The 13,175-nt window shown below is 43.1% G+C and overlaps 1 protein-coding gene across 5 annotated transcripts in view; it reads right to left on the bottom strand.

Annotated features, from left to right (window-relative positions):
* Positions 1-13,175, bottom strand: part of SV2B (synaptic vesicle glycoprotein 2B) — a 233,196-nt gene that overhangs the window by 49,333 nt on the left and 170,688 nt on the right. For all 5 annotated transcript variants that reach the window (XM_036844350.1, XM_036844349.1, XM_036844353.1 and 2 more), the window contains one exon: positions 163-343. In XM_036844350.1, coding sequence (XP_036700245.1) covers positions 163-343 — 181 coding nt within the window. The remainder of the gene's footprint in view (positions 1-162; positions 344-13,175) is intronic.

Genomic DNA, 13,175 nt, shown 5'->3' with positions numbered 1-13,175 from the left:
AACCCCTTTCTAAGGTTCAACTTTAACACAGTATCTTGGAAGTCAAACAAAAACTCAGTTCAAAGTTTTCTGGAGGTACCACTCAGAGTCAGGGTATCAGGACGGATGGACCACTGGTCTTGGGGTGGGCGGGTGTCCAGCTGAAGCTCTGTAATTACGCACCCTATGCCTGAGATGAGTCTGCAGAAGAGGAAGGCTCCATATCCCTGTACGAAGGAAGAGAGGGAGGCGAAGGAGGCGTTGATGGCCAGGGACATGCTGAGGACTCGCTTCCTCCCCAGCTTATCAGCCAGGCCCCCCAGGATGAAGGCTCCTCCCATCATTCCTAGGTAGACTATCAGCCCTGTGAGGAGGAGAAAGAGAGAGGAGAGGGTGGAGAGAGAATACAAGAGATTAGAGACCATGCAACATTTTAGAAAATCTGATGCCCATTTTAATGCATCCTAGAAATTCTGTGTCACAGACATAAAAGGTGGAATGTGACAGATGTTGGTGGCCAATTAGAAAAGTTGGACGAATGTGACTTCTTAGGAATGCTATTCAAAAAATAATAGTCTCACCAGGTTTACACATAGGTACATATACTAAAATAGATCAACCATAGCTGAGTTTGATGTATCTTTTTTCAGATGCATAATCTGCAGATGAGGGAAATTCTGTCATTTTATTTTTAAGCAAAACAAGTGTTGGTGCTACGAAAGTCCTTACCTGTGGGGTTACGTTTAGAGAAGTTTTCCAGGGAAAATTGTGGCCAAGCAGGTATGGGGAACAATGGGAAGGAAAAACATGGTGCAAGTGAAAACAGCAATTACCAACAAGACAGCTTATTTTATTAAACACCCAAGAAGGACCTTTTCCAAGCCACAACCAACATTCAGATTTCTTAGGGGAATATGGAAGAGAGTAGCAATGAGCTATCCTTTCTTCAACACATGTAACTACTATGTGTCTTGTAATAGAATCAGTTAATTTATGATATCATTTAAATACATTGTTGTAGACACATTTATGGAATTCCAATGAAGCCAGTAAGCATCCTCATAGAGTTGGCAAATCTCCAGAAGCACATGGATAATTCTTTCCTATTGAATATTGAGTACTTACTAATTATCAACGACTGTGCTAGTACATCATTTACCAAACTCAAGAAGGAAATTTTGGAGAATGTCTTTCATGCAGTGGAAATACTGAATACAAATTAGGTAAGTGTTCTTTTGCTCAGCCTTGACTGTAAATCAAACGAAGAACATCATTTGTCTTTCACAGAAAGGAAGTTTCTCCTGACCTGCGGATGCTTTATTTATGCAGATATGTGCTGGGAAGGGCCCACGTAAAGCAAAGAGCTTCATTAGCTGGTTAATCAACTGGAAGATAGGTCCCCAAAAGGAGCAATTCAACTATGCTCTGCTTTATCTTCCCAGTGGCAGATTTCCTTCTTTTATTATTTTTATTCCATGAGATGAAAAGAAATGATAACTTTGGTGCTGTCAATGGTTTTCACTAACTAGGATTCCCTTCCCTCATGTGAGTTGTAACTTTTCACCTCTACACCGCTCAAAGTCATGAAATATGTTATTTCCTCTTTCTTTTCCGTATATGTCACTTCATTAAATACGCCTGAGTCTATAAGCATTCATTAAATGCCTGTTATTAGGAAAGTGCTATTTTTGTTAATGGGGATACAGCAGGGTACAAACACATGAAAATCCCTGCCTTCATGGCGCTTACATTCTAGTTGGGGAAAAGAGATTATAAATGAGTAAAATATACAGTAAGTGGGTTGCTGATAAGTGTTATAGAGAAAAATAACACAGAGGCACAGAAAAGGAGAGTAAGGATGGGAGGTGACAGTTCTAAATAAGATGGTTCAGGAAGCCCTCAGGGAAACGGGACATTTGGGCAAAGATCTGCAGAGAGTCAAACATGGGGATGTCTAGGGGAAATTGCTGGACCTGTGCTCCTGGACCCAAGGTTTCTCTCCATTACAATTTTACCAGTTTCTCAGCCCATAGCTCAGAAAATGTAGTGAGCAATTTCCCACTGTATTAGGTCACTGACACTTGTGTTTGAGAAAATGAGTCAAGACTTGCAAACCCAACTCAGGCCTGGGTCATGCTGTACTGTAATAATGTCTGGGTTAGTCTTCCTGCTAGACTGCGAGTTTATCTGCCTGGTCCAGCCCTGACAGGTCAAGGGCTTTCAGCATCTGGTTCCCAGCAGACTTAATCTTGCCCGGTTCTTAGCCATCGGGTGTTAAGTGGGATTGCCTTACTCACTGATGATGGTGTCTTAAAACCATCTTCTCTTGCCATGACCTATCTCCAGCAAGAATGAATTCAGTCAGGTGCTTGGGTGAGCCTCAGGCTGTAGCTTCCCTATTATTCTCACCGAGTGGTACTAGTCTGCAAGACTGGCTTTGTGTTTGGTCCCCATGCTAGTTTCCTACCTGCACCTGATGCCCCAACCAATTGGAAAGGTCCCAAACCCTGTGTGTATCTGCCCAGGCTTTCCCCAGGAAAGAACTGAGTTCTACTTCCTCAGACTTAGACAACCCACCTAACACCTTGACCACGGCCAAGAGCCCCACATCTGAGATGCCCTGCCCTTCCTCCCCACTCCCAGTTAAACCCCTGGGAGGTCACCACCAGTCCAGTTCACACTGGAGTTTCACACAATTCCTTATACTTGGTAATTCAGACTTCTAGACCAGAGCAGAGAGGGAACTTTTTTCCCCAGTTAGGTCTGTTAGGCTTCCAACTTTTTCTGGCTCAGTTTAGTGCCACTCCCTGCCAAGAATTTCCAACATCCCATTCAGCCAACAGAAAACTTGTGTTTCTCTCATGATACTTGGTCAGTAAACATTTGGAATAAAAAAAAACAACAGATATTGAAAGGGAAGAAGGAAGAAGGGGGGAAAGGGAGGGAGGAGGGAAGTCCCACCCAAATTGCAGCCCCATGAGCAAAATAGATGCTATGGTTGCTTTAAGCCACTGAGTTATACAGCAATAAATAATGGGACAGTAAGTGCCGAACAAACTTAAGGAGCCTAATACATCATATAATAGCAGCAAAACGGCAAACATGGGGTGAGCACTAGCCGCTAGACAGGCTCTGTGATAAGCATTTCACAGGCACTGTTGATCCCCTTTCATGTTTGCAACAATCTAGTGTGGGAGATACTGTTGTTATCCTTATTTTGTACAGGAGGAAACTGGTCCACAGAGAGATAAAGTAGCTCCCCAGTGTCAACAACTGATGGAAATATCAAGATTTGGGACCAGTACTTCTGACCTCAGAGTCCCTGCTTCAACTACTATATTTCACTGCTCTTTATGGATAAGCATTGGTCAGACTTCGTAGCTCTGCATCAGTTCATTCTTTCTTCATTGGCTCATCCCCAGGATGGCTTGCTCAGTGGGGCAAGGTTCTTTCCATTCAAGGAGATAAACCACAAAGTCTGTGATTATCTCCTGGTGAGAAACCGTGCTCCAATAAAGGTATATGTCAGGTATTTTAAACATGGGAAGGCTTCCAAGAGAAAGACATTGAGCTGTTGTCGAAGGACACATAGAAATCAGTCAGGTCTCCATCTTGGTGATGGGGGTGTATCGCAGGCAGCAGCAGACAGCACGTGCAAAGACAGGGAGGCTGAAAGAACAGCTGATGTGTTTGGGCAACTACCTGCAAGTAGTTCAGTGTGAGTAGAACACAGAACTCATGGGACACCTGGTGAGGGATTGGGGCTGGAGGTTAGGACAGAGGCCAGATCATAAATGGCTCAGAGGGTGTGTGTGCATGTATCTATGTGTGTGTGTGTGAGAGAGAGAGAGAGGGAGCACATGCGTGCACGTGTATGAGTACGTGAACATGTGGTGTTTGCATGCCTATATGTGGGCCTACAAATTGAGGGGAAGGGAAGATAAGAATCAGAGGAATGGTCAGGACATTTGCTAGGAACCAATCTGTACACCCCATACCCTGGTCCCACCCCAGAGAAGAACACTAGCGTCCAATAAAAGTTCTATTTTTTTCTTACTTCAATAAAGCTATTTTCAGCACTTCTTGAATTCCACTATGTACACAAATCATGGAGGTATCTTTTTAAAATCAGATTCTGATTCTCCAGTTTGGTAGGTCTGAGTTGGGGCCTGGGAGTCTGCATTTCTAACAAGACTCGTGCTGCTGGTCCACAGACCATACTCTGAGTGGCAAGAGGCCAGAGCACACCCACCTTCAGGACAAGACAGGGAGGGGAAGTGGTAAGAATCCTGACTTTGGAACCCAAAGATCTCATTCACTGGTTGTGTAATTTGGGAGAAAATCCTCTCACCCTGTAAGGGCCTGACCTTCACATCTGTAAACTGATTATTGAGATAGTTAATCTCCAAGCTGCCTTCCCATTTGTTTGTTTCTAAAAAGTATAAATCATGAAGGATGAAATTCTGCGGATTTCTCAGGAAGAAGACTGTCAGACTGAAAAAACAAACCCAGACACAGATGCTTGATTAAACTTTGGTGATTGATAGTCACACAAGACATGTTTATGGATCAGATGTGGCCCTAAGTGACTTCTGGGCCACCAGTTTGCAATCTCAGCAGTGAACATTGTGCCGGTTATTGAGCTGTTATCTCTCAGCTCCAAAGCCATCCTTCTAGCCCCTACTTTGTCCACCAACTAATACAAGTACTTTGCAGGCTGCTCCCAGCTAGGCCCTGCCAGTAGGGGGCACTAGAGGGAGGCTTCAAGGAGGGGACCTCTGCTTTTTGCTCCTATAAGTTTCACCTGCGCAACACTTTTTCTCTGTAGCTGCAGCAATCCCGCCTCCCCTCCCCTCCCCTTCCAGAGCAGCACCAGCCAGCCAGGGCCCTCTCTCCAGAGATCTGAGCTAGGTCCATGGGGCCCCCTTTCCCTGAGCTTCTAAGTTATCATAATTCCAACTTATTCCCCCAGTCCTAAGGGTGGCAGTTGCTCCTTGCCTTCACTACCTCAGTATACTTTTTACAAACATTTCACTTACCCAGTTAATAATTTTTTACATTAAGTTCTCTCTGTTTCAATAATTGCCATGATTTCTGTCTCCTGACTACACCCTGACTGATGCAGACACATAAGCAAATTGATGAATCTTAGAGATTAGACGTTGAGTTCCATCCCTTAGCTGTACTGGATGAGGAGACTGAATACCAGAGAAGGTCAGGAACTCTCTCGGAAGCTCTCTGCTGGCCCGGGATCTGCTGGCACTACACTCTGGTCTCCTAGCTCCAGGCCGGGTGCTTTTGCTACCAAACCTCACTGCCCAAGGCAAAGGAAGAACAAGAAGGGCTTCTCAAAATGCTGTCATAGGGGATCAGAATATGCGGCCTCCAAATGTGCCGCGCTGATATAAGGATTATTTTGAGCTGAAGACAGTTGAGAAAGAGCAGACTCCAAAATAAAGCTCTGCCCTCCCTCACATTTGCCTAAAAGCAGGCTTAGACTCTAAATCACCAGAGACTCTTATCAACATAGAGGCGGCACAAAGAGGAATCTACATAACAAACCTCACTAAAGCAACTCTATATTAGTTTGCCCCACAGATTGATTTACCGTCCCACAGATTGCCACTCCAGGAAGCCTAAAACCCTATTTGTTTTTCTTGTCACTTCTCTACAAATGTACTGTTCTTTGTGAAGATGCTATCTAAGCCCAGATTCTAACCATCCCTAGAGTTACTCACAAGTATATGCACTGTGCATGGCAATAAAGTCTGTTTGTTTTTCTCTTGTTAATCTGTCTTTTGTCAGTTTAATTCTCAGGGTCCCCAGCCACCAAACCTAGGAGGATAGAGGGAAAAAGTTTTTCCTCCCCTGTACTGTTTTGGGACACCATGAAAAGGAAGAATGGAGGAAAGATGAGCCTATCCAAGGAGAAGAGAAATAGACAATTAACAATGCCTCTGAAATGGCTGTGCTATTAAACTCATTTAAAATCTGTCTTTCACAGCAGAAATTAAGACAATAAATTTGGAAAATTAGAGTGCACTGGAGTTATCAAAAATTACTTTAGCATGAAGCTGATAAGGGACTAGTTAGAAAGCTAGGAAGTCTACCCTCCTTCAATGCTATTCAACAAACTCAGTGGCATCTTGAGGCAATGTCTCCCCTAATAACACTGAGGTTTTTGAGGTAATTAAAAATCATGATTTAGAGTCTAAGCCTGCTTTTAGGCAAATGTGGCGTAGGGCAGAAAGCTTTTTTTTTTTTTTTTAAGTCTGCTCTTTCTCAACTGTCTTCAGCTCAAAATAATCCTTATATCAAAGTGGCACATTTGGAAGCCACATATTCTGACCCCCTACGACAGCATTTTGAAAAGCTCTTCTTGTTCTATCTAGTTCCTCTTTTGCCTTGGACAGTGAAGTTTGGTAGCAAAAGCACTCTGCTACTTGCAGAGCAGGGGGCATGGAGGTGAAAGGAGGGGGATGTGGTGGGGTGAGAAGGGCTTTCAACTGGTGGTAACACCGCAAATAAAATGGAAAAGAGGGAGGAACCCACACTGATAGGTGCCCATAAAAGGAAGAGCCCAGCCTTGAGACACAAGACTTGAGCTGGTCATGGTCATAGCTCTGGCTCCATTGGTTCCCAGCAGCATGACCACGGGCTCCCCACTCAGCTTCCCTGATCATTGCTCCTTCTTTGTAAAATTCAGATACTAGTGATCATCTTGCAGAGTTGTTAGGATTATGTAGGACATTGGGTTGAAAGTACGTAGCAGGATGCCTGGCTCGAAAGTAAATACATAACTGATCAAAGTTGCCGCTGTTGTTATGAGCAATGCAGCATAGAGTGGGCTGGTACCTGAGAAAGCCACAGGATTGGAAAAATGACAATAAGTTGGTGGTATTTTAAAATCAAATCAACCATATATTAGAAATTGAGAAAAGAGGATCAAGACGAGCATAAGAAACTTATTTATAGGAGTATTCCCTTTAAATGTACCGCCCTCTATCCTTACCTGAAAAGGAAGCCAACTTCCAACAAAAAGCTTTTTTGGACTAAAATTTTTTCAAGTTTCTTCTAACAAGAATTTTGGGGGGGGGGGCACTTTTTTCCCCTAACTCTTCTGTTTCTTAAGTTCCCAGATTAAATGTCATCTCCTGAGAGAGGCACCCCTGATGTCCCAAACTAGGACTCAACAAACTTTTTCTGTAAAGGGCCAGAGAATAAATATTTTACTTGCAAATAATTTACTCTGCAGAAGTCTTGTGGTCTCTATGACATATTCTTCTTCCTTTTTCCTTTATAATCCTTTAAAAATGTAAAAACAAAAATACAGTAAGTCCCCTCCATACAAACAAGTTCCATTCCAAAAGCGTGTTTGTAAGTCCAATTTGTTCATAAGTCCAACAAAGTTAGCCTAGGTACCCAACTAACACAATCAGCTATAAAGTACTGTACTGTGATAGGTTTATAGTAATACTTTTCACACAAATAATTCATAAAAAACAAACACAAAAAATAAAGAAAACATTTTTAATCTTATAGTACAGTACCTTGAAAAGTACAGTAGTACAGTAAAACAGTTGGCATCCAGGGGCTGGCATCACGTGTACAGGCAAGAAGAGTTACTGACTGGAGGAGGGGGAGGAGGTGGGAGATGGTACAGCTGAAGGATCGTCAGCAATAGGAGACGGAGGGCAAGCTGCAACTTCACACACGTTCGAACTTGAACGTTTGTATGTAGGGGACTTACTGTAGGCCACAGACCTGTAGGCCATAGTTTGCTGACTCCTGTGCTGTTCCAAATGAAATTCTGTCATCTCTGCTGGTCTTTTGGCACCATACTACCATTCCTTCATATAACATATGTCTATTTGCTGTTATGTATTTATTGGCTCAACGTTTGTCTGATGCCTTTGACTGCCATGTCCCAGAGGAGGGGGAGGAGGGGACCTGTCAGTTCTGTCCGAGTGGAGTTCCCACTGTGTCTCTAGCACCCAGCGCAGAGAATGACACCTTGTAAGCACTCCATTAATATTTTTTCAAGAAATAAACAAAATTATATTAAAATAATTCACACCCACTGTAGAAAACTCTGAAAAATACATTAAAAATGTATAAAAGGTAAAGTCAAAACTATCATACCACCACTCAAAGACAGCTGTTATTAGTGTACTTTATTTGTACACATACAATTACATGGTGGAGACCATTCTGTCTTGGAAGTTCCATAACCTATTTTTTCCACTTGATAAATAACTCAGCAAAGAACATCTTTGTGCATATGTCCTTGTCTGCATTGCTAGTTATTTGCTCAGAATTGATTCCTAGAAATGAAATCATGAGGTCAAAGGGTTTCTTGAGATCCAGCGCTGAATTTCCTTCCAGAGAGCTGGTATGTAACACAAACCTCATGCCATCTCTAGAGATGCTCTTCACACAGACAGAATATACCCACAGCACCAGGGGCAGCACGTTGAGGAGATAAACAATCAGAATGTGCTGGCTTATATGTGATGGGAAAGAAGAGGCTCCTGCAGGATAATCTTCTTTATTTAGCAATTAACCAAGGATAAAGAAACCATTTCTCACATTTTTTTCACTTGAATACATAGAAATTAAATGCATTAATATCCTAGGAAACTTCTGAGCTCCCTTTTTCTGCAGCCACTCCAGTATTTATTTGACTGCATGCATATGCCTTGCAAGAATAAAAATCAACATCTCCAGATGGAACCATTTCTATTCCACTTCTTTATTATTCATCCAAATACACTTTCTTGAAGGGTAATGTTCTCTAGGACTAGGGTCTGGGAGTCACAGATCTATAAAGTTTACCACTTTATCACGTGGTAAACGTGATAAAGGTTGAACACATAAGTGAACCCCTGGGAGAAGTCTCACTTTGGTACTAAGTCATGGAAGAACATCAGGGTATTTATCTGCATACCCCTATGAAATCAGATGCCTTGGGTAATTTGGCCAAGTGCTTTGTTTATATAACATCTGGATGCTTGGAAACTTCTGGGATAAGTAAATACTTTCTTTTGGGTCTGAAGCGTTTAGCACAGAAAAGGTTTGGTTTTAACAGTTTGTCTAGTGGAAACCAACCTGGCAATCACTGTATTGGACTCTTCTAGTACTTTATGTGTCCGATAAACTCAAGTGAATGAATCTTTGGAAGTAGGTTAACTTTCCCAGTCTACTGAAAGTTGGAACTCTCCAAAAGGTCACATAAGATATTTGGAAACAAGTGTGGAGAGGAGAAAAGAAGGGACAAAGGAATTAGCATCTTTTAAGACCCTACCATGTGCTAGATACTATGCTAGGTGATATATAGAATAATTTCAATTTGTCATTCCAACCCTGTGAGGGAAGTATTAATGTTTTCATTTAACAGATGAGGTTAGGAGCTTTCCTCTCTGATCACAATTATTGAAATATCTGAGTAAATTGTTCTAATCTCTGATAGAAGAAATCCAGGTTTACAGTTGGGTGATTCATCAATGCCCCAAATTATGGAGTAGCCCATGAGAAAAGGTGCACTAATACTATGCAAGGACACCAGGGTTGGCGGTATTTGTTACTCTGCCTGAGGATGCAATACATTCACTCATGCTTGGTCCTTCAGCTCAAGAGAAGCCACAACGCTATGGAAGAACAGAATCATTCCTCCTGGAAGGTCTAGGTTCGGCATGTGGCCAATAAATCCAGAGGTAGGGGTCTGCAGATGAATTGGGGAATCTGAGAGACAGAGCCACTTGCTTCAGCAACATAGTGTAAGGATAGGGTCTTAAACCAGGAAGAGGTTCTTTCTCCAGCCATACTTAAAGAAAATTAAAAACCCTGCAAGGCAGCCCAGAGACTTTATCATCCCAGGTGATGCATAACCAAGCTCAAGCCACAAGGCAATATTCTGAGCCAAGCAATGAGCCTGTAAGGATACCCAGACCCCAGATCTCTAGCCATGTCTTTGGTGAGTAGAAGATAGGCCTACAGTCATTGTGGAAGCAACTGTAACAGAAAACTTTCAGGACACTAGTGAGGTTTCTGCCCCAGGCTAGCCCTGCGGCAAAGGGGTATCTGGCATGTCCCTTAATCTTCTCTCAGGCTGATAAGAAGAGGCACTAAGAAATATTCCTTGAGGATGTTGTGAGAACCCTGAAATTGCCTTATCCACATACCACCACACTAGAGCCATCTTAGAAAAGCAGAGATTTCCCTTTGGTACCTCTCAGTGCAGGTAAGAAGAGGTGTCACCTGGGCTAAAACCAGTAGAGGTGTGACATCTCAGATATGACCATTACCCAGCGAGCCTTGGCAATCCCTCAACCATTCCACTAAAGCCCAAGTTGAAGTTGCCATTGTGGTCATTTCTAGATGGTGGAACCTTGTATCTGATGACATCTAGGACCAGTCCAGGAGAATCACGGTAGTGCTAATTAATTGCAGAGTATGGCTCAGAGTTAATAGCTGAGACAGGAGTAGTTGACATCAAATCAAGAATGGAAACCAAAATCTTTACAAGGAAATTTGCTCAGCCCCATTCTCTACGTACCACCGAGTGTGGGAAAGGGGCATAGAGATTAAATAAGTCCAGCCCAGTCCTCCGCTTTCAAAAACACTCACAATATAACAGAAATAAATAGGTGGAAACAAGTGAAGTGGTAGAGCAGGGCAGGGGCCAGAGAAAAGCCACAGCAAGAACTCTGGCAAGGGCTTCCCTGGTGGCGCAGTGGTTGAGAATCTGCCTGCTAATGCACGGGACACGGGTTCGAGCCCTGCTCAGGGAAGATCCCACATGCCGTGGAGCAACTGGGCCCGTGAGCCACAACTACTGAGCCTGCGCGTCTGGAGCCTGTGCTCCGCAACAAGAGAGGCCGCGATAGTGAGCGGCCCGCGCACCGCAATGAAGAGTGGCCCCCGCTCCCCACAACTAGAGAAAGCCCTCACACAGAAACGAAGACCCAACACAGCTAAAAATAAATAAATAAATAAATAAATTTATAAAAAAAAAAAAAAAAAAAAAAAAAACTCTGGCAAGCTGATGACTAGAAAGAGGGTGGGGGCCAAGCTTGGCTATCTTAGAATAAGCAGATGGTTCGGGGTGGTAAAGGAATGGTTGGATGGGGACAGCAGGACTGAGCATCACACAGGGATCAGAAGGTGATGAGGCTGGTTATTGGCAGAGGTCAAACTCACGACCTTACAAAACTTGGATGCCTTTTGGTACAATGACTCTGAACAGGCTACCTTGTCTTCAAAGAACATTATCTTCTATATTAGCATAGAGTTGATTTACAGCCGGACTGGAAAAGATCTGTCTTTCTCTCTGGGACACCTAGACATCTGGCTCTGACTCATGGCCAAGATAAGGGCAATGAGATTTGTGATGTGCTGTTTAAAGTCTGAAACTCCCCTGGTGATACCTAGAGCCAATTTGTTTACTCATGGTTTTCAGTGTCATAACTGGTTAGTCAACCTGGCTCTACCACACAATCAGAGGGACAAGAAAACCCCTCTGGGAACTTCTGCCTTGAGGTCTCCTAAAGTGAAGATTTCTTGCACAGATCTTGGTGGTTTTATCTGGAGACAAGCCCATATGAGAATAAGAAGGACCTTGGGGACTGTGCCTGGATGTCTTTTGAATGTCCAGTTCTTGCCTACACTCTCTTTCTCTCTTTCTCCCTTTAAATAAGAGCCTATGTGACTATACTCAGAGGCGTCTTGTGAGTCCTCTCAAAAATCCAAACTGATGAAATCGTTTCACCTCTTAGCCCAAGGATTTCAAAATCAGATGCCAAGCAGTAAATGCAAATGAGTGAAGTTGAGCAGGCATATTTAATGGGGAATGGTAGGAATGGTAGGAATGGGGGAATACGGGCCCATCTAAAGGGAGCAGCCATACTTAACTTCAGCCAGTTGTTGTGTTATCGAATATACACTCTATTCCTAGAGTTTCAAAAAGAGCTGGAAATCTGATTTCTAAATAAAATTCCTTGCTTTTTAAAACACTCTACTAACCAAACAATTATTTTCATCCATTGTTTGCAAACCCTATGTGACAGAGATCGGCACAGGTTTTAATATTAGTATGTTAGGAAAGTGAGTATTCACACTTTTGTTGAAATAAAATGTATCTCGTGGGTCAGATCTCTTAATTTTTTTATTCCTATGACAATTACTCTTAATTTTCTCTTTACCTTTGTATCAGGTATTGAGTACCCCCTGGATAGTGATGTTCTATGCTCTTTCCCGTCTGTCTTCACGTTGCTTGTTCCTCCATCTGGCATGCTCTTTGTTCAGATCTTTGCATGGCTGGCTCCTTCCAAAGCTTCCATGACCACCCATCCACACCATCCACAGTGGTCTCTCCCTCTGACAGGTTGAATCACAAAGGCCAGTTAGAAGGCCATTATATCCCAAGTGAGTGACATTGACAGCTTGGAGTGGAGTGATCAGTGGCAGTGGAAATGGTAATATGTGGCTGGATTCTGGTTGTATTTTAAAGGTAGAGTCAAGAGAATAGATGGTATATAAAGCAGAGATTGCATCAGCTCTCCAAAGAAGTGAGTGGCAATAGAGAGGAGCTTCCTTGGCTGAGTACTGAAATGTTCCAATGTTCAAGGGTCAGGAAGATGAAGAGAAACCAGCAATGGAGAATGAGAAGGAGTGGCCAGTGGAACAGCAGGGAAACTGGAGGCAGGAGTAGCCTAGACATCCAATAAAGAAAGTGTTTCAAGGAGGCGGGAGGGCTGAACTCTTACAGTTGCTGCTGACAGGTCAGGAATGTGGAGGACTGAGATTGGACCACTCCATTGACCAAGTGGGGGTCGCTAGTGTTCTAGACAAGAACAGTTTTCTGAAGTGTTGGGGACTAAATTCTGCTCAAAGTCGAGCAAAAATGGGAAGTGAGGACTTGGATTTAGTGAGTTTTACTGAAAACAGAAGAGATGTGTGTGAAGTCAGGATTAGAGAAACTGTATCATGTTTGTGTGCTGATGGGAATGACTCGAGATAGACAGAAAAATAGATGAGGGAGAGGAAGGTGAGAATTATGAAAATGGTACCCTGGGGAAGTGAGAGTGGATGGGAATCTAGCCTGAGAGTAGACAGGTGAGCCTCACAGCTCCTCCACAGCAACAGGAATAAGATGTAAGCCCAGGGGCAGTTAGGAAGGTAAGTGTGGAGGTAGGCAC

Source organism: Balaenoptera musculus, chromosome 2 (assembly GCF_009873245.2).
Source record: "Balaenoptera musculus isolate JJ_BM4_2016_0621 chromosome 2, mBalMus1.pri.v3, whole genome shotgun sequence".
In the NCBI taxonomy this organism is placed as follows: Eukaryota; Metazoa; Chordata; class Mammalia; order Artiodactyla; family Balaenopteridae; genus Balaenoptera; species Balaenoptera musculus.
The sequence above is the reverse complement of the archived record's forward strand: the minus strand, read 5'-3'. Positions and strand labels throughout refer to the sequence as shown.